This window comes from Siphateles boraxobius, unplaced genomic scaffold (genome assembly GCF_051911475.1).
Source record: "Siphateles boraxobius isolate OS27281-9 unplaced genomic scaffold, OSU_SipBor_1 32, whole genome shotgun sequence".
NCBI classification, from domain to species: Eukaryota; Metazoa; Chordata; class Actinopteri; order Cypriniformes; family Leuciscidae; genus Siphateles; species Siphateles boraxobius.
Genome location: NW_027508942.1, coordinates 855405 through 877870, shown reverse-complemented (window position 1 = coordinate 877870; position 22466 = coordinate 855405). Strand labels below are relative to the sequence as shown.

At 35.9% G+C, this 22466-nt stretch overlaps 2 protein-coding genes across 3 annotated transcripts; one reads left to right on the top strand and one right to left on the bottom strand.

Moving 5' to 3' along the window:
• The first annotated feature begins 544 nt into the window (after positions 1-544).
• On the top strand, positions 545-18517 carry plin1 (perilipin 1). 2 transcript variants are annotated; one of them, XM_077194425.1, is made up of 8 exons: positions 545-728; positions 1029-1224; positions 3142-3224; positions 3322-3586; positions 6760-6950; positions 7313-7453; positions 8211-8402; positions 16892-18517. In XM_077194425.1, exons 1-8 carry the CDS (start codon positions 684-686, stop codon positions 17189-17191), a joined length of 1413 nt encoding a protein of 470 aa, XP_077050540.1. In that variant the 5' UTR covers positions 545-683; the 3' UTR covers positions 17192-18517. The 2 variants fall into 2 exon arrangements, with proteins under 2 accessions (XP_077050540.1, XP_077050541.1); XM_077194426.1 differs by lacking the exon at positions 8211-8402.
• On the bottom strand, positions 17947-21464 carry LOC143700791 (ras-related and estrogen-regulated growth inhibitor-like protein). Its single transcript, XM_077194431.1, has 4 exons — positions 21316-21464; positions 21131-21184; positions 20967-21043; positions 17947-19800 (listed from the first exon to the last, which is right to left on the bottom strand). The coding sequence occupies exons 1-4, from the start codon at positions 21386-21388 to the stop codon at positions 19375-19377; spliced, it is 630 nt and encodes a 209-aa protein (XP_077050546.1). The 5' UTR covers positions 21389-21464; the 3' UTR covers positions 17947-19374.
• Between the last annotated feature and the right edge of the window lie 1002 nt (positions 21465-22466).

The following is a 22466-nucleotide window of genomic DNA, read 5'->3' as shown; positions in this document are numbered from 1 at the left end:
GTAGCCCTGTGGTGGTCACGTTTCAGCCTTCGTTGACTTTACAAGCCACTATTAAATAGTAGACCACTGCATTTGCCCTGCTAAAAAACAACATCCTAAACCAGTTTAAGATGGTCTGCTGGTCTTAGTTAGCCTTGTTAGGCTGGTTTGTTAACTCTTCAAACAGTTTTCATGGTAAGGCTATAGGAGACCAGCTTGCAGGCTGAGAGATTAGCAAGACCATTCGAGGTTGAGTGTAACTAATTTTTTAAACCTTTTTTCATCAGGGTGATGCTGATGCCTACCATCAGCCAGGCAAACGTTGTATCATTTTTTTAGAAAGGTTTTTTCTTTTTCTTTTTTTGTCTGTTGCACAGGGCTAATTTGAGTTCAGTTTGTCATGGTAAATACAGACTTTGGGATTTAGCAATAAAAACACATTTGCATAATTTCGGGACAGATTTTGAAATCATGACAGGGTTGCCAGTTTTCAGTGGGTGTTGTTCATTTCAGAATCAGAGTAGAACTGTGATTTGTTAATGTCAGTCTTATATAGGCCTACTGAGCTTTACTGTGAGACTTACACATGCTTTAGCCTACTCATGATCTAATAATTCTGTCACGAGATGGTTGTGTACATGTGGGATTAGACCAACTAAAGTTTCTCTCCACATATTTCACCAGCTCATTGAAGACTATTGGAGATGGCATCTGAAAAAAAGGACACCGGTGAAGTTTTGAAGGATCAGGTAATGTTTCAAATTTGTGACAGGTGGCATCCTCCTGCTGATAGCTCAGTTTTTCTTTTTTAAGGTTATTGTCTTTCACTTTTTTAATATGAATGTGTTATTTTTGAGGGTCACTTCTGTTTATCAGCAGTTGTATAGGCCATGAAAAGGTAGGGCTAAAAAAGTTCAACTGGATTAAAAACTGTGGTAGAAAGCTAAATAAGAAACTATCGTTTATATTCAAGTCTGTACTGTTGTAATGAACTTTTTCATGTGTGAGTGTAAAAGTGAACAAAAAGCATGACAAGTTTTTCCTTACAGAATGTATTTCTTCGAATCCTCAATCTTCGATCTGTCAATGCTGCTCTCGAATCCATTGAGAAGACGTACAACAGTACGAAACAGTCTCATTCCATCATAAGGTCTGTGTGTGGGCTGTATGAGAAAGGTGTGAGTAGGGCTGGCAGCTTGGCTGTATGGAGTTTGCAACCTGCCCTTCATGTACTGGAGCCCCAGCGTAAGTCTTCAAATCTTCTGTGTTATTATTCAAAGTCATGATGCTATTAAACTGGTTTAATCCTTCTAAAGCATTAAAAACTGTATACACCTTTTGCATTCCAGGGTCTGTTTGGACCCAGTGGAACGTAAGCTTATAAAACAATCAATGCAAGAAAAGACATTATGAGAAATTTTATTTGAATAATATATTAGCCTACATGAAATTTATCACATCATATAGAATTGACAGTATGAACTCCATTGACTTTTTTATTTTATTTTATTAAAATAACTTTCAATTTTAGAAAGTTCTATTTGGAAACTTTCTCTGCTTAAAACAGTCTAAAATGTTTGGCCAGTGCACATTATGTCCAATACAAAATAAAACAATAAGCAAGTAAAATGGTCAGTTTTTGTAGAATGTCTTTGTGTTTTGGGGACAATTAGTAAGCAAATGTGTTAAAGGAATAGAGTCTGCAGTTCAGATTCTAGTTTGACAATAAATTAGTCAGAATATAGGAAGAACAAAACAAATCGAGCAGCTTAATATCTTATATTTGTATTGCAATCAAGTCTGTTTTAGTGAGACCCTGCTAAATAAGTAATCTGGTAAGCCTATAATGAGGTGTTTTGGTCTTAAAAATGTGGATATTGATGCTCCAGTGGGGAAAAGTCTGTCTAGACGCAGTTAGACTCCTCAATTACTTCTGTCATGTCCACTAGTGGATGCTGTACTTTCAGGTCAATGCTAAATCGATAAGTTTAGTGACCTGTTTATTGGACTGCATGGATGTCCCTTACTTGACAAATTCATTTACATTTAATAGTGATCTTAATTTATATTAAAAGATAACAGTAACAAATAATTGATTTAACTTGAACTACTTATACATATAGGCCAAGTGCTGTTTATTCTTTAATGTTTTTTCCTTCTGTGTTTTGTACAAATATATTTGTTACATGAATCCAAATACAAGTTGAGAAATGCAATGCAGCCAGGGTTATAGTCTGGAATTGCAAAACTGAACTCTGATTTGTGATTAGATCAATAATTGAGCAATAATGTTAAATATTTGAACCCTTCAAGGGCCCACTTGAGCATTACACAAGACTAATCTGCCGAGAGACGTAATTGCATGTTACTAGCACTCTGACTCACTAGTGATTTCCTTTTTGTAATGAGCTAATGGTTTGATATTTTGTAGTCTGGTATGGCATAATCCACATTCAGTAACTGCAGCATTATCAAAATTTGTATGTTATATATAGGCCTACAGTATTTAAACTGAATATCATTATTCTGTTATTTATTTAGTTTTTATCAGATTTATTTGACTTCTTTATTTGTAAATTATAGACACCATAAATGAACTCACACACTACTGTTCAAAAGTTTGTGGTCATTAATACTGTAATTCAGCAAGTATGCATTAAATTGATCAATAATGAATTCATGAAGAATCAATATAAATATAATATATATTGAAAATAAATATTTGACCGATTTCTGAAGGATGATGTGACACTGAAGACTGGAATAATGATGCTGGAAATTATACTTTCACATCACAGGAATTAATTATGCTTGAAAATATATTAATATAGAAAACAGTAACTGGAAACTGTAAAAATATTTCACAATATTGACTATTTACGATCAAATAAATACATCTTGGAGAGCATAAGAGCCTAGCTTCAGATCAGTTCAGCAGTGATTTCAGATATGAAAGGTCAACTTCATGATTTCTGCAGGAGTTGGTAAGGCTAGCATTATCAAAACATTCTGAAAGAGCCTGTTCATATTTTTATCAAATGAATCAGCATATTCTTGCATTAATGAAAGATGTGTTAGTAGCCTATATTTGAATTGTTCACCCTCAAGTTATAAAACGCAAAAAATAAAATAAAATTAAAATTAAAATTATTTTATTCATAGTTGTAGCAGCCAATGCAATGGCCTGCAGAGGACTGGACCGCCTGGAGGAGAAGGTACCGGCCTTGCAGTCTCAGCCTGCAGAGGTAATGTGGTTAATACTGCTTAGTTGTTATCTGGATTCCCTTTAACTTTTGGAAGACATTTAAAATGCAGGTTCTTTGTCTGTTTGTCCCACAACAGCTGGCAGCAAATATCAAACAGCTGATGTCTTCAACTTTGGAAACCGCCAAAGATGGTATCGCCTCTCCAATCAAACAAACCTCTAACGTTGTGTTGGGCAAGGTATCTACTGGGTACCAGCAGAGCAAGAATGCCATAAGGGACGGCATACAGTATGTCCTTAACAGCAAGCTTGTGTACCTGGCTGAGCAGAGAGCCAACAGGGCACTGAGTCTGACGGAGAACCTGGTCGAATATGTCCTTCCTGTATCTTCAGCTGAGACAGGTATTCAAATAATGTTATATGCTTTTATTCCTACAGAATATGGGCGTATATTTTTTATGAACGTTCACCATTTCTCATTTTGTAAAAGAAAATCATCAAATAATTTCAATGTGGCAAAGTGCATGTGCTTTTAAAGCTAGACACTAGATGTCGCCGAAACGTTATTGTTAAAGTCATGGGTTTGTATATGTGCATTATCATTTGGACATTGCTTTCACTCTATTTTTCTCTATATTATTGAACTGTGTCTATATGGAAGGTCATTTGGTAAATCATGATTATAAAACAATGACAAAATTACAAAAAGTGGATGACAAAAAGTTCTAACATAAAAAGTAAAAAAAAAAAAAACTTTTTTATGCCATAATTATGAATTATTATCTCCTAATTTTTACTGTGATGTCATAAGACAAAAATACTTTGCAGAATCGTAATTATGTGTCAGAAATATGCTTCCATACTAGTTAAACCATCCATTTAGCAATGTATCTATTCTGTTAATGTAAACATTGTCTTTGCAATTCTATTTTTCCTATCAACTACCGTCATATAAAAATGTTTCATTGTGTTGTGGACTGCATTGTTGTGTTTTAAGTCTTAGAGGCACAGATAAAGTTAATATAGAGCTCTGGATTGAATAAGTGTTGATCTAGTCTAGTGTGACTCATTGCCTGGAAGAATTACTATATAGTAGTGTTGTTTCCTCTGTTTATTGTAATATTTCATCTTTAAGTGTCCACTGTGTCTGTTCCTCTATAGAGATGTGCCGGAGGCATGTATTCGCATTCATGGCTTCAAAATTCTTCATTTGTTAATAGGATGTTTTAAAGAGGGTGTTTCATCACATCATTATTTATTTAGCTCTTCATGTTGTAATTCACTGGTTACTTGGTTAATAAACTATAAATAAGTAAAAACTAACTAAAACAGAACTAAAATTATATATATATATATATATATATATATATATATATATATATATATATATATACCATTTTAGTTTGTTTTTACTTAGGCCTATTTATAGTTTATTAACCAAGTAACCAGTTATTGGTTATAAAAATGTTATATTTTTTCAATTTTAATTTTATTTTTCATTAATTTTGTATAATACAAATATTATACAAATATAATTTTGTATAATAGTATGTACATAATATTAAAATACTTCTGAAAAGGAGAACTGTCACCTCTCTAAAGACAAAGTGTGCATGTGCTCCTGACCAGTGTTAAGGGAAGTAACTTTTAAAAGTAACGCGTTAACTTATAATAATGTATTTCTTTCTGAAAAAAGTAAGTAAAAGTTGTACTTTTAATGGAAGTTTTAATGGAAACTTTTACTTTCCATTAAGTTTTAATGGAAAGCATTGCATTGCATTACATTATTTTTGCTTTTTCTCACCTAGGCTGGGCTGGCTTGCTTGTTTTTTAATATAAAAAAAGCTTTTGGCACATTTAAAGGACCTTTCACACCAAAAGCATAAAAGACTTCAGATTTTGGCACAGGATCAGAGAAATCTTTTAGGATTTTCAAAATGTGTCTCAGATGGTGAGAACCCGACTTCAGACACCAGTTTCTGCTCAGAGACAACGATTCCTTTAGAAACAGAGAAGTAAAGTTTCCTGTGTGCAGCTCTCTTTGGTTATCCTTTGTTTATCCATGTGTGTAAAAGTGTGTCAAATGCAGTAATTCCTTCCTCACGAGGCCCTAAAGAAGCCGCACGTTGCCGTTATTTCTACCCCAATACAGTTTTCATGGTTGTGTCTTTCTGTGGCCATGTTTAATGGTACATTCAGCAGAGGGAATCTGTTTAGTGTGTGTTTTGTCTGGCTTTGTAAATTGAATTGGATTGCTTTTAATGTTGGATATTGAGCGAGACGGCCTGAATGCTTCTGTAGCCTTGAGCTTATTGGTTATGTGTGTCATTATTACATTTGGTGATGTTCTGTTTATACACATAGAGGAAGTGCTTCCTGAGGAATTTCCTCTTTTTACCCTTACATCATCTTTGACCTGAAGATTATGTTTTTGTTTTTGTCATTTTCTAGCCTGGAGGAATTCATTTCGCCCACTATATCGGAAACTGGTGCTAGTTGTTACAGTGTTGTCACATATCGTGTAAAATGTCACAGTGAAGCCTGCACAAAACAATTCATGGAAAAGCAACAGTGTACAAGAAAATATGGAGAGAAAAAAAACATGAATAAAATCATAGCATTGTTATAGTTGACACAAATTAAGTAATTAGTAATTGTATATATTTATATATTTATTTAAAATACAGTAAAAACAGTAACAATGTGAAATATTATTACAATTAGAAAGAACAGTTTAATATATTTTAAAATGTAATTCATTCCTGTGATCTAAGCTGAATATCAGCATCATTACTCCAGTCTTCAGTGTCACATGATCCTTCAGAAATCATTCTAATATGCTGATTCGATGCTCAATTATTAACAATTGTCATATTATTAAATAATGTATATATATATTACTTCATATAGTAATATTGTTATATAATATTATATGAAATGTTTTATTAGGATTCTTTGATCAATAGAAAGATTAATGCACCGCCTGTATTTGAAACAGAAATCTTTTGTAACATTATAAATGTCTTTATCGACACTTGTGATCAATTTAATGCATTCTTAGTGAATAAAAGTATTCATTTCTTTTCATTTTTTTCAAAGAAAATCTTTCTGAGTACTGACCCCAAACTTTTAAATGGTATCAAGGTTTCCACAGAAATATTAAACAGCACATAGATTCTCAACATTGATAATAATAAGAAATGTTTCTTGAGGAAATCAGCATTGACAAACAGCTTTGACATAACAGAAATTAATTACATTTTAAAAATCATGTTTTTACTGTAGATCAAAATAAATACAGCCTTGGTGAGCATAAGAGTCTTTCAAAAACATTTAAAATCTTGCTGACCCCAAACTTTTTCAATAACTTATTCTGTCTGTTCATTCCATTGTTGTTTTTTTTATTTCTAAAGGAATTGTAACCGCTCTGTGATCCTTTTCACAGTCTATTGTCACAGAGAGTGAGCGAATAATATGTGTGTGTTTGAATCTCTATAATAGAACATGAAAGCAGTCTAAGTACCACCCTTCCGTTTATTATGTCCTCACATAAGATTTTTTGTTTGCTTTTGCAGAGGATGATGGGAGTATGAGAGAGCAGGAGCCTGATGTTGGATCCTCTGGCCAGAATCCCAGTTTCAGCCGGCTGAGAGCGCTGGCCGACACCGTCTGCAGACGTGCCTTTCAGAAGACAGCTGCACAGCTTCAGCGCTCCAAACGTCAAGGTCAGGAACTGGTCACACAGATCCCTGGCGCGAGTCCCCTGGTAAGCAGCAAACAGTATTCAAGTGTTAGTTTGTCATTCCAAAAAGTACAAAATGTGACTTCAGTGTTGAGCACATGTTTCCTTTTGAAGTGTTTGAAGTGTAATTCTGTACAACTCTTCACAGAGCCCACAGCAAATTAAGGGCCCTCGTTTTGAAAACCAGTTGTGCATACCACTCGCTCAATTAGTACACTTAGTACGCCAAATTACTATGTATCCACACCCTGCCAAGCCAGTAGACTCAAACAGAGAGTCCAGTAAATCGGGCACATGCATTTTCTTTGCATTGATTTATATACATTTTATATGCAAATCTATCGTCTTTACACTAACATATAAAAAATTGATTTTGTTTTTTTAAGGTTGAATATACCATGAAGACAATGAAGACTATAGGAGGTGTAATACTAGGACTCCCGAGCTCTGTTGCAGCATTTCTGAAAGATGGGCAACAGCACGGTCCTCAGAAGGAGTTGACCAATAATGAGCATGAGAAGCTCGAGGTGAGTGGATCTAATGTAATGTAAATCTAAATAATCTAAATATTTGAGTGGATCTAATATTTACAATGGTTCTAGTAATGTAAGACCATTGTAAATATTTACCACTTACATAAACTTAAAATATTGATCTTTTTAACTTCACTTCCATTCTGGATATTTTAACCACAAATGTTCTGGCTAGCTATTTATCTCCTGCAATTTACTGTAATACCATAAACATTCATACGCCCCATTGAACTTCCCAATTTCACTATTTGACCTAGATTGTTTGATGTGTGTAAAGTCTTAAGGTGCGGTCACATTTACCATTGTAAATGTTGGGGGTGAAACCTAGTCATTTTAATAGGAATCTGTGCAATCAGGAGTTTCGTGTAAGGGCAAAAAAAGTTCCCCACGCAGTTCAAGTTGCTCACTATTCGAGTGCATTGACCAACAGAAACCTGCATGGTTTGAAAGTGACTTCTGTGTGAGCAACGCTTCATACACCACTACACTACTGACAACAGACTATGGACATTTTTTACCCGCGGAATTTCGCTAATGTCACCACACCAGAAACATTACATTGTCAATGGTCATTTTTATTGATGGGCAAGGAGATTATTCACAGTCCTGGCAGGAAACCGTTCTGTAGTATATTATAGAATCATTACAATACATTTGGAGAGTAATAAACAGATCTCCGTAAAAGCGTAAGAAAAATGTTGGATTGCATATTCATCGCACACTCATATTAAGATGCTATTTTTCCTTGCAGAGTAATGGGCTGCCGAGTCTGGTCAGTGGATTAGGGCAGCAGTTACTTAAAGTCAATAAATCTGTGCTGGGTAATGTAAAGAAAACCCCTCAAACCAGTTTCAACCTGGCTAAGGATGGAGTCAACATAGTCCTGGGTTCCTTTGGCACAGTCAGGGAGCGAGCGCTGCACAACCTTTCTTATTATGGGCTGGTGAGTGAGTCCTCAGGTTTGATTTGATTTGGCTCCTCACGTGCTTTGACGCATCTGGAATCTAGTTCACGTGGACTCTTCACATGTGAATGGACTATCTTCAATACATACATACACAAACACACACACAAACACACACACCTCAACCTCATCATCACCCAGCTCTGCATAGCAGGGGAATATTTCCTTCATGGATTCTGTCTAAAGCGACATTGAATTATTTTAATAATGTTTAATGTTCACAAATGTGTAAGATCAGGTTAATTAAAGAGGTTCATAATTTAAGTTAGTAATTTTTTTCTTCACAGAGCTGAATTTTTAAAGCATTGTTCCAGTTCTCAAATTTGATTAGTCGAGAAAATTTTAATTTCACTAATTAAAATGTTCATTTTAAATAAATCTGAAATACAGTACAACTGGGGCCCGTTCTTCGTATACGTGGATTTTACTGTTGACGATTTTACATGATTCTGATACATGATTGCTGTCATGGCAACTGGTCCGTAAGCTCAAACCTGCTCTGGAGGAGGCTTATTTCATGTAAACAGGATTAATTTGCATCTTTTTAAGCGGAGGTGATACTTAAAGGTGCTCTAAGCGATGTCACGTGTTTTTTAGGCCAAAACATTTTTTGTCACATACAGCAAACATCTTCAACTATCCGCTAGCTGCCTGTCCCCTGAACACACTTTAAAAAAACGTGGACTCTGCAGACACCCCAGGCTCCACAAACGGCAACAAAAACAAACTGGGCTAACCCGCACCACGAAACATAACAAACTGTTCCAGCCAATAACCGAAGAGGAGGATGTGGGGGAGGGATTTGGGGGGTTAGTGCGCGGATGAGGAGAAGGGAGGGTCTAACTAGCCTCCGTTTTGTTTGACAATACTTTAAACATCAACAAGAAGTGACGTCACCCGACATCACTTAGAGCACCTTTCAAGTCTGTCCCAGCCACTGCTACTTTCTTACAAGTGTACCCTATTCCCTATTGAACCACGAACAATAGACATAGCCTCATTGAGAGATTTATTAGTGAGGGAATAATCACATAATCATTTTATTTGAGTCTTAAACAAAAAGTAGTGTAGAAGTTAGTGTAAGCCTAATCATTTGTCAAATCAATCAAGTGTAAGCATTAATTTAGTCAGGTATTATGGGAGTGGCTTGATGCTGCACAGGAGATGCAGATAACTTGCTGTCTGTAAAATAATTATGTCTTCAGTGCCTTTAGAAAAATGTTCTTGACCCTTAAGAAACTTTAATTAATGCTGTCACGTAAAATTCATTTTGCTGCTAGAAATCGTGAAATAATTGTAATCATAATCTATTATAACTTTTATGTTGTTTCGGTTGCTTGGCTGTTTCCTTATAGAGCTCCAGAAATGCTTTCATCAGGTGTGTGATGTTCTTTTTAAATATGATGTCATTATATTTCAATTGCTGCTGAAATTACTGTATTACTGAATGAATTACTGAAATAACTCATTTCGCAGCATCGGTTCTTTCTTTCGGGAGACAGTAACTCCATTTATCGTGCACTTAGAATTTTGAAATTTTGCAGACATTTTACATTTACAAGAAGCTATGTAACTCACTGCATGAAAGATATTTGAAAAAGCATAATAGGGGCACTCTAATCTATAATTCCAATAGAAGCAATTGGTGAAATTTAATTGAAATACCTTTGAATCCTGCTTGTATTTTATAGATTATCGTCAAGCGGGTTAAGTTTTACTTTCTTTGAGAAGACGGATCACCCGGTGCAACACAAGCGTGTGCAGACATGTTTTCGACGCATTTGTGAAGTATTGTGTGAAGAGGAGATGCACACATAAGGACTGAATCAAAAACAGATGAGATGGCGCTTGTCTAGATTATAGATCTGATCTGACTATTTCTGCAGGCAGATGAAGGGCTACTGTCCCTGTCTGGATTTAACAACTTTTAATAATGCTTTAAACTTAAGTAGTAATTGAATAACAGTTTATTTATTTTAGTTTCTATTTATTTTAATTATTATTATTTATACTACTATTCAAAATAGGGTCAGTAACTGTTTTTAAGAAATGCATACTTTTATTCAGCAAGGATGTATTAAATTGATCAATTTCAGTTTCGCAGTTTTCAACATTGATAATAATCAGAAATGTTTCTTTCTTTTTGCACCAAATCAGAATGATTTCTGAATGATCATGTGACACTCAAGACTGGAGTAATGATGCTGAAAATTCAGCTTTTCCATCACAGGAATAAATTACATTTTAAAATGGAAAACAGTTACTGGTGTACTCAGGAACAGGCTGAAGACTCAGAAGATGAAATCCAAACAACACTTTAATAATAACACTCAAGAACTGAACAAAAAAACTTGTGACAGATACTCACTGAAAGTCCATGAACAAAAATAAACTGAACTGAACACGACAATTACTGTTTTTACAGATTATTTTTATCAAATAAATGCAGGCTTGGTGAGCAAAAGAGACTTCCAGTCTTGCAATGGTAAATGGTAAATGGTAAATGGACTGCATTTATATAGCGCTTTCACTGACCCAATGGCCACCAAAGCGCTTTACATATTGCCTCACATTCACCCATTCACTCACTCACTCACACACCGACGGCAGTGTCTTATGAACTGTAGTGTGTATTTATTGTTATTATTATGATTCATTGTATATTAAAACAGTAGTGTTTGTAGATTATGAGCATTTGTAGTTACTATGAGATACTGAAGTTTTAATTTGGTGCAATAAGAAAAAAACAACAAAAAAAAAGTTATGCAATGCATAACAAGTCTAAGGGCCATGTTTAGGAATATGTTTAGAAATCAGATCACCACTGGCCTTTTTAGGCTCCACTGGAGATATCAGGAATGGCACAGGGATATTGGATAACTGGAATTTTTGGACACTTATTCTTGATTCTTTATGTAAATGACAAAGTGACAAAGTATTTATGTGAACATCAATAAGATTGTCACAGTGTGCCCTCAATGGTATTTAATATTTTAAATATCATGAGGGCACACTGTGACATTTTTATATACTGACTTTCATATTGATTTATTTACTTTAAAATTAGACTCTCTGTGGTCTGGTAAATATTAATATTAATTTTTTTTTTGCTTTTATAACAAGCTAATCTCTTTTGTTGTCAGTTATTTTCAATGTTATCCATTCATCAGTTATTTGTTATTGTTTTTTCTTCTATGCACAAAGAGAGTCAGTGGTAAACATGTAGGTAATGACAATCCCAGACAACCACAGATCCGAGAAGTCAGCTGACATGCAGAGAAATCATTTAAATCATGACTTATCAGTGCGTTCTTGGATGTTCTTTTGGTGACTTGTCAAATGTGGAGGGATGTTATTCAGGGAATCAGAGTGTATGAAGGATGTCCTGACACTGTCTAACTGTCCTAAGCCTAACCATAAGTCAATTTTATGCTTATGCTTTCATTGAAATATTAACTGCAGCACTACTATTTTTAACATTGATAATAATAATAAATGTTTCTTGACCAAAACAGCATATTAGAATACTTGTTTTTGAAGGATCATGTGACACTGAAGACTGGAGTATTGATGCTGAAAATTCATCTTTGCATCACAGGAATAAATTACATTTTAAAATATATTAAAATATCAAAAAGGTATTTCAAATTGTAATAATATATCAAAATATAACTGTTTTATAAATAAATGCAGACTTAGTGCGCATAAGAGACTTTTTTCAAAAAATCCTTGTATTAAGAAAATAATACAAATGAAAAGAATACATAATTAATAGAATGAATTTGATTTTAGTGTCAAGCTTCTCTGAGCTTAAGCAGAATTGATTTTATTTTGACGGTGAAGTATTTTTTTATGCTTATGTAACTGCTCTATGCAGGTCAAACTGAAATGTTAAAATTAATTCAGCCATAAAATATTTATTGCAAGACATTCTCATTCTTTATCATTCATATTCTGTAAATAATTGACACTTGGCCTTGTGTCACTGCAAAATATATTATACAAAGACTCTAATCCCTGGTTTCAAAGACAAGGTTTTAAGGCTAGTCCCAGACTAAAACTCATGTTTGATCTGAAAGCAACTTACACCGACATCAAAATATGTCATGGCTGTTGTTTTGTCTCAAGATGCACACCAGTAAAGTTTTTTATAATGCAATTTTATGATACTTAAATGTATAATTGAACTAAGGCCTGATCCTGGCTTAATCTAAGCCCTGTCTGTGAAACCAGGCCTACATGTGCATGTGATATTTAGTAATATTCATTCAATTTTACAGATTCATAAAGACCTGAACTGATTCCCTTCAGCCTGCAGAGCTTTCTCATGACATGCTGAGTACATATTCAGTGGATTCTTTAACCTAGTAGTCATCAAGTAATAAAAGATTTTTTAAATCCCTGTCCTTTATTAACTATATTGCAATGTGTGTACCATATGAGTTCAGAGAGAAACGTAATGAATCATTCAAAGTTCCCCATTACTCTTCTTGCCATATTGTTCTGAGATTCCTTGAAAAACAGCTGGCGAGTCTTGTTGGAAGATGTCCACCAGTACAAAACCTATGGTTGCTTCTGGGAAACAAGGTCTGATATTGTAATTATCCACAGACCGTTGGCACAAACATGTGAAGTGAAAGGACTGGGCACAGAGGTGTTGATTACATCACAATACCCAGAAAGCAGCTGGAACATGACTTCTATACAACGAATTGCATACAAGCAATTTGACTCAATGCTTGTGAGTGGAGTTGCATAATGTCAGGATTTTATCACTTCAGTCTGGTTTATTCTTAGATTGGTAACAGAGCTCTGACACTCAACTTTTTTTTTTCGTTGTGAGTGTGCGGTTCAGAGTTAGCTTGAACGTGCGCTCTTTTGTCTGAGTGATACGTTGTATGTTCAGATCCTGACACTTCTATCCATCTCAGGTTTGGTTCAGTGTGTTGGGGTTCGGACATTCAAGCTCCATGTTTTAACTCTTCATGTTGTGTTCATTCACTCGCTGTGCTCTCTTGTCTATAGTGTTTTTGTAGAGTGCCTGGTTTATGTTTTCATTGGCCAGGCGTTCTTGTGTTGTCATTTTCTACGTTGGATGTGAAACGGAGGGCCAGCTAGTGAGAGCTGTGCGAGTAAACCTCACTCCCCTGATCTCAAGAGGTGCTCTAGTGACAGATGTTAGTGACTGGTCTTTAGCCTCTTTGTTAGAGCGCATGTCGGAGACCCGGGTTGGAGACCCACACAGAGAGGGGCGAGTAGGACCTGAGGGGTTACACATGCGATTCATGTTAATCATCGGCCATGTGCTTTCGTGTCTTGTTCTGTGTAGCACATGGCTCTTGTTTTCCATCGGCCACATGCTTTCATGTCGTAGTGTTTTGTGGGAACATGCAGTCGGTGAGAGCTCTTATTGGATGCATTTTCATGTCATGTTAATGTGTGAGCACATGGCTTTGTTTTATTTGTTTCTATGTGCCATGTGCTTTGTTGTCTTTTGTCTTAACCCCACCCGTCTTGTTACCTGAGTATTGGCTCATTTGTATCATCTGCTCTTCCTCATTTACTTATTAATTTCCTGTATTTTTTCTCCCTTTGTTCTTTGTTTGTTTTGTAATATATTTTCAATTAAAGGGTTAGTTCACCCAAAAATGAAAACTCTGTTATTACTTACTCACCCTCATGTTGTTCCAAACCCTTAAGGCCTTTGTTCATCTTTTAAACACAAATGAAGATATTTTTGATGAAATCCGATAGCTTTCAGTCCCTCCATTTACAAAATCAAGGTCCAGTAATCCATGTGACACCAGTGGTTTAACTTCAATTTTATGAAGCGACACAAGTGCTTTGTAAAAAAAAAAACAAAAAAAAAACATAATGTACCTCTATGTTTACAAAATAATATTATCCAAAGCGTGTTAACGGAACAATTTCCGTTCTCGAGTCAACACGACACGCATGCGTTGTTGTGCTCCCCCTACTGGATTGCAGGTCAAAATTTTCATAAATAAAGTGGTAAATTATGTTGTTGTTTTTTGTGCCAACAAAGCACTTGTGTTGCTTCCTAAAATTGAGGTTAACCACTGGAGGCACATATACCTTAATTATATCTTTCCTATCGTCTGGATCCTGGAGGTCTGATGGAGGGACTGACAGCTCTTGGATTTCATCAAAAATATCTTCATTTGTGTTCCAAAGATGAACAAAGTTCTTATGGGTGTGGAACGACATGAGGATAAATATCCCTTATCCCTTACCTGAAACCTAAAATTCACAAAACAAAACAACAATTCAGGTTTATTATAATCCTTTTCTAAGTAATTAACTCACAAAATGCATTTATTTTGCTTTAGCGTTGTATTAAAACACATTTAGAGAGTTTTGGGAACACTTTATTGCCTTTATTATCTTTGTTACAAATTTTGTTGTTTTAAAAATTTGTGTAGACTGAGAAGTGAGTCACGTCTCACAGATGATCTTATCATTCTATAGATATCTGGGTTGTTTTGTCTGTGAGTTTTTTTTGTTTTTGTTCATGAGTTTATCTGTAGAAGTGAGAGGGAGAGATACGTTGATGCTTGCGTCTGCGTGTTTTATAAGGATCTTGGTGAGTTTAACTGAGTGGAAAATCTGGAGTGAAAGATTTCTGATAGCACCAGTGTTAACAGCGAAGAGCACCGTGGCCACACGTTACTTCACGTTCTTAGCAGTAGATAAGGTACTCTACTCTGCCTGGCTACACAAAATTCCACAAAAACTTTCTTTGGCCTTTCTTTTTCAATTTTGGTGCCAGATCCACTCATTTAGGCGCTGTGCCATAAACCTATGCCTAGTGTACGATTTTGTGTTGTTTTTGTGTTTTATTGTGTTGGGGTTTTTTACTTTGTTTGCTGTTCCAATTTCTTTACCAGAACCTTGCCAATTAGGCCCCTGTGCCATAATACTTTGCCTTTTTCTTTTTGCTTATATTTGGTTGTGTTTTCTTCTGTTATTATGTTTTCCAATATCTCATTACACAAGTAGAAAGAAGAAGAAATTCCTACAGGTTTGGAACTACTTGAAGGTGAATAAATAATGACAGAAGTTTCATTTTTGGGTGAACTATTCCTTTAATGAGGTGGATCTTAAGCCTTCACTGTTGCTCAGAGATCAGTCACTTAGACTTTGGAGGCAATGGAGGTCAGGGAACGTGACAAAGAGTTGTAATTGGCCACAGACAGAGCTATCCCTCCCTAATTAACCCCTGGCCTGGGACTGTTTGGGATCCCATAAAATAGCTAGACAAAAGGAGGAGACTCCAATAGGTCTGGCACCAAAGTTACTCTGCCCTATAGCAACTGGCTGTCAGTCCACATATCGGGAAATGTTGTGTGACTTGTTCCTTCCTGATGGTATTTTCAGGGACTTTTTGTATTTTAGAGAATCGGTATTCCCCAAATAATAGGTTTACAGTGTTATAGTCAAAAATGTTTTGTGTTTGTAAAAGAGACAGGCCAACAAAGTATTATTCCACAATATTCCACATATACCCCTTTTCCACCAAAGCATTTTGAGAGCCGGTTCGGCGCCGGTGCCTACTCGCGAACCAGTTCTTTGTGTTTCGACAGCCATAGACCCGGTTCTCGGCCAGGAAAACTGGTTGCAAAGCGGCACCAACTCTTTGCTGGACTAGAACCGTTCTTTTACCACGTCAGGCTTACGTCGGGGGATGGGGACGGGTTTAGATGTGTTCTAAACATCTTTTCTGACCGCAAAGCCAGGAGAAACATTTGCAGAAACACGATGTAGTCCGCCATTGTAATTGTTATGCTTGAAGGTGGCGCAAGCGTTTCTAGCTTTTTTTTATTTTTTATTTTTTTTATTGAAAACATTATGTAAGCAAAGAAGAAAACAGTCACAATATAGAACAAATAAACGGAAAAAAGACAAGACAGGGGTACATAGCTAATCAGAAAAGATTACATATCAAAGGAAAAGATTAAAAGACTTAAATATTTCAATTGTTTATAATGCCTTCTTGGTACACGAGTTAGAGATAATCCCAAAGTAATGTTGTACTTGCAAGCGTTTCTAGATAAGACGTATAGCGACGTACACAGTGACGTAACAACGTCCTTCGCTGGGCGCTCTAGTCAGTGGAAAAACAAACAGGTTCTGAAAAGGTTCGCAAGTTGAACCAACTCCGAACCAACTTTGAAACAGCACGAGTTCCGAACCAGTTCTTTTTGGATGGAAAAGGGGTAATAGTCCTCATTGTGAAGTAGCAGTCTTTGGCTTTCATTATCATTAATGTCTGACAAGGAATACTTGATGTTTTTCATTTAAGCTATACAGCTCTAGGACTTTTGCCTGTTTTTACTACTTATGCGTCCATGTGAATACTTGACAGCCAAATTCCATAATCTCTGCTACCTTTGAGATCTTTCACATGTGGAAAACTAAAGAAAGGCTTTTGTTTTCTTTCATAACAGATTCCTAGGCAATCTTCCAAGCCAGGAGGTTCCCAACTGGCTGAGAAAGATGGAGCAGAAGAATGTCTGTGTGGCTCCCTGGTGCTGGAGTCCAGTTTAGTAGACCACATGCACATTCCCAGTGACAACTCTGAAAAGCCACCTCTTAAGACTAAAGAGCCCAAAGAGATATCGGAGGAAACCCGTCAGCTGAAGAAGAAGTTAATAAAGCAGATTCCTATGCAGCAGAAAGTAGTTCTTGGGGGTGGCAACAAGATATCATCCAACCACCGATTCTCTAGGAAGAGTTTTGACAGATAACACCAAGATCTCCTCCTCCTCTTCTAACATTCACACAGTGCCAATCGGCAGGAACGCCGAGTGAGAATGGAGCGATGATTTTTAAAGTCTCAAGTCAGTGACCTAGTTATATATTTGGAGGCTCTGAACTGTTTTGCATTTCTTTTCTATAATAAAGCAAAATTGTTTTGTTCTGCACATAAATCATTCGTAAGAACTGATATACAGTACTATTGTTTAAAAGTTTGTGGTCAGTAAGATTTTACTATACTATGATCTAATATGCTGATTTGCTCAGAAAACTTTTTTATTATCAATGTTGAAAACAGTTGTGCTGCCTAATATTTCATGGTATAAACCAAGCTTTTGTTCAGGAGTCTTTAAATTACGTTCAATAGAATAGCGTTTAATTTAAAATGACAATATTTTAAAACATTATATACGCCTTTACTGTAACTTTTAATCATTTCAATGCATCCTTGCTAAATTAAAATATATATTTTTCAATAACAAAAAATCTTCCTGACCTCAAACTTTTAAACTTTTAGCTATAGTGTAGCTTAGAAAAAAACACTGAATTAAAAATTGTGGTGTGGCTTGAATATCTTTAGTATTAATAACATGTGTTTTGTAAGAAATATACAAATGTCTTATTTGAGACTGATTGTATAATACTAACTGTAATTGCAGAGATGGTGCAAATATCAGTAATGACAGATGGAAATATCATTAATGACCAAGGGAAATATCATTAATGACAGAGGGCAAATCCTGGCTAATTTACACTGATATTTTATTGTATCAACAGTCACAGCAATTGGTGATCATAGTTACATTTTTTCCAAAAGATTCCCTTGCAAAAAGCAAGATGTGAGGAATGAGATTTCATCATTACACAACAAGTTAATTACACTAAAACTGCACAGTTGTGACCCATTAAGTACCAGTATAAATTATTTACTTCATAATAATTTTTTGTTGTTGTTGCCATGTCACTGCCTCTATTAGTTTTTGAGTGGATAATGAGCTCGATGGTAAAGTCCTCAGATTTGTATCTCTTTCAAGATACCAGAATGACATTTACAGCAGAGGTTATTCAGTTATTTTAGATGATTTATGCAACACATACAGCATGATAATTGAAGAAAATGGCCTGTGACTATTTTGAGCCTAAATTTTTCCATTTTTTAAAATACGAATAACAGGAATAATTACAACATTTGCTGAGCTTCTCTTTAGTCATTATATCAGAATGAAAAAGCAGATCAAAATGTTTACATGCATACTTGTAATGTATGTGGTCTCTAAATATATGACAAATAAATTCACTTTTATCTGTCAGCTGTACACCATGTATTCACTCCATTTGTTTCACTTCAGATTTCTATTGGCAATCTTTCATCAACTGAAGTTAACATACATGATTTTGGTGTAACAATGTATTCAATACAAAAACAGCATATTCATATGCTGATGATTGTAACATTGCACTGTGTATTAGCATTCAGGGGAAGTCTTTATGTGATTTATTATATTTTGTAGCACAATTACACAGTGTAGTCTGTTCCTCATAAAGCATTTGACCAGCCTCAGAAAAGAAGCTGGGAAAAAAACACATTGTGCTGTTATCTGAATGCACATAGACACAATCATCAAAAAGTCCATTGCGATTAAACTGCAAGACGGCCTTGAGCTGATGACAACTCCTCGGTATGATAATACTGTGGGAGACTGTTGTGTTTGATAACTGTAGCAGAAGACATTGTCGTCTTGCGTCTGTTTATATTTTTAGAACACAGCATTGAATCATGAATGACTCCCACGGCCCTCATCACCAGAGTGTTTTAGCAGTTGCCAACACTCATCATGATTATTTGCAGAAGCACTGAAATCTTTCCTGCTTAAAGTAAGCAAATGAGATCATACTGTGGAATATTAACTCCACTTGTGATTGCTATAATCTGCTGCCACATAGCATCTTAAGCATTGTATTGAAACTCTCCACTTTCAACACATTCTCAATGGATGCCCTCATTTTAGCAGACAAACTAAGACAATCTCATAGTGGAAGGTCCAGCTGTAGTCATCTGAGAGATCCCGGGCTCTTTTAGGAGCCACAGCAATAGTTCGTCCCTCTCAATGGTTTAAAATAGGTCATATCAGACCACATACAGTAAGCTTTATTTCCAGAGCTCTCACTAGCTTCACAACGAATCCGTTCGCCTGCGGGCGAACACTGCAGACATGCTCTTCACAATGCCCTTGATGCCGGCTAACTTTTTCACAGACACCCTGGACTCCCTGATGCGATCAACCAGCCCGTGGAAAACCATGAGGACGCTGTGGTAGTTCTCAGCAGCCGAGACCTCATAAAACTGACAGTCGGCAGAGAGCGCCAACAGCCTGCCCTCCTCGCTGAGGACCGTACGGCGATGGTGCAGGTCTCTCATGTTTCCCACAATAACTATGGGCATCTTCTCAAAGCCCAGAAAGTCCTTAGTGGCTTTGATTGTTTGGATGAGTCTGGAGACTGCGTTGAAACTGGCTCGGTCACAGATGCTGTAGACCAGCACAAAGCCGTCTGCCCACTGGACTCTTTTCTCACACATCAAGGACTCGCAGGACAGGTCCTGATGGGGAGACAACCACCGCATATTTATTCAACATGTCAGATAGTTTATTTATGATTTTTTATTCACCAACAGTAGAACAGTAGATAACAGTAGAAACCAGCATAATCTGAATTGATGGTCTTAGCTGGTTTAAAATGGTTTACCTAGCCTGACAAGATCCTAACTACTTCTAAGGGTGTGTTCACACTTGTAGTTCGATTTGTTTGGTTAATTTGCTCCGGACCAAAAGATAAATAAATTTAGCCCTGGCCCGCTTAGCGTTCAGATTGGCATTTATATTACCGAACCTAAAGATACAGAACCTAAAGCCAAAAAGATGCGTTCACAACCTGATATAGGTCAGCTTTTATGACGTATTGCCTATTCTGACATGGAACTTCCCGAACATCCAAAACAATGCTGTGTGCTGGGCTAAATGCGCTTGTTGTATGTGTCTAGCCTACATATGATGGTATTCTGACCATGCTAAGAACTTGTGAAGAGCTTATAAAATGTGTAAGGAGTCACAACAGTGGCTGGAATCCCTCCATCACACACACAAATGAAGATCTGCTGCGAGGAGATTCGGTTCTGATGCCTATACCCTTGACGAGTTCTCAGGTTAAAATACAATCATATGTAGGCACATACAACGAGCGCATTTAGCCCAGCACACATTGTTTTGGATGTTCGGTAAGTTCCGTCATGAAATATACGTAATAAAAGCCGACCAATCAGGTTGTAAGTATCCCAATGCCTTTAGGTTCTGTATCTTAAGCAGAGGTGTCAAGTCCAGGTTCAGAAGTAAAATTCCTCCTCAGTATTTTGTTCCAATCACCTGGATTTGCTAATTAGCACAGTTTTTCAGCCAGGAGAGAGAACTAATTAGTGAAATCAGCTGGCTGAGTTAATGGGTGTAATAAACATATGGCAGGACTTTTACTTTCTGACCCCTGGAATTGACACCTCTGATCTTAAGTTTTGGTGTTAAAATGCCAATGTGAGCATAAAGCGGACCAGGACTAAATTTATTTATTTTTTGTTCAGGAACAAACTAGGCCAGCTAAGACCAGCACGTCATCTTAGAGGTTTATGCTGGTTTCTTGGGATATCTGAAAAGATTAAATAGTTGACAAAAAAAGTTAACTTGGAAGTTTTCAACAGTTTCTGAAACACTGAATCACCTGTGAATATGGTGCATCCCATATATTCAGAGTTTGCTCTCGTCCATCCACAACGACATTGTGAGTGTAAAGAGACTCTGTAAAGAAAGCATAAAAGTTAGTAGGCCTACAGATTTTAAAATATTAAAGGTAGGCCTGACGTATTAGTGAATAGGGCAACATACCAATATCCCCATATTCCCCGATGAATCTACGAGTCAGGAATCGGACAATAAGTGCTACAAAAAAACTTGTATGAGCATTTGCTTATAAAGGCAAGATGTTCAAAAAGTGACAAAATGATGACTAAAGAAAAGTAAATGCATTTTATGGATGTATATTTTAGTATATAATAAAAAAAAAAACTTACCAGATTTTCCAACATTGTCTGTGCCGAGTACCACGACGTTTGCATCCATTCTCTGTCCGTTTAGTCTAGTCATGTCCTTCAGAAAGATGCTGCGAGTGATCTGATCTGGCGCGCGTCCGCAGAGGCAACAAAGTTGAGGAGATTAAGGCGGAGCTTAGACGTGCTCGCTCCCGTGACGTTTATGTTCCCGCCGGTGAGTTTCATGAACTGAAATGTCTCAAAACAAACACAACATCAACTATCCATTGCACGACCGTTGGCTTGAATTATATAAAAGAGATGCATGTCGATAACTGGAATTTACATTCTTTGCTTAAACGGAACTGTCAATATTTTTGCATTTATTTTGTTTAGCCTACATTGTTTAGAAATTGATCCTGTTTAAGGCCACAAGGTGGTGCGAATAGGCTATTGAGGGTTAGAAAACAATTGCTTTTACTTTTATGTGAAAACACCTTGTAGGTTTTTGTAGACTATAGAGCTCTGAGTCAAAAGTCACACTCTTAATCAGGCCTATAATAATGTTTGTGTATTCTAAAAATTAAATCTAAAATAGCCTCATATTTTTGTTATAGATTGCTATAGTATGCCTACTTTAATATTACTGTGGATAAAAAGGGAATACAATAAAAATACACTTTCATGCATTCATTCTACTATGAGGCATGCTGTTACATAGGTTTAATGAAACTTTTCCCCAGGGTAATATGAATGAAATGTTCAATATGTTATATGGAAACAGAAGTTGGGTTGTTGTTTTTTGTTTTATTGTGACGTATATCCGAGTGAAATGGCGTCTTGAATAAGAAAGAAATATATTAAAAAAAAAAAAAAAAATAAGAAAGAAATATAGGGCGCCCTCAGGCTAGTAAATAGGTCATCAGAGAAGAGATTTCTCTGCAAGAGGGAGGGGAAGTTATATTGATTTAATTACGATTGTATGTGAATTTAATTTTTTTTTTTAAAGATGCATTGATAAATAATTTAAATCAAATTGAAATCAAAATTGACCATTCTTATTTTTTTTTCATGGAATATTGCTGTGTTTATTATGATTTAATCATGCACATTATTACTAGTTTTAAATGATTTTTTTAATGTTGTTAAAAAACAATATTAAACTTGTTTTAATGTTCCCTTGGAATCTTTAA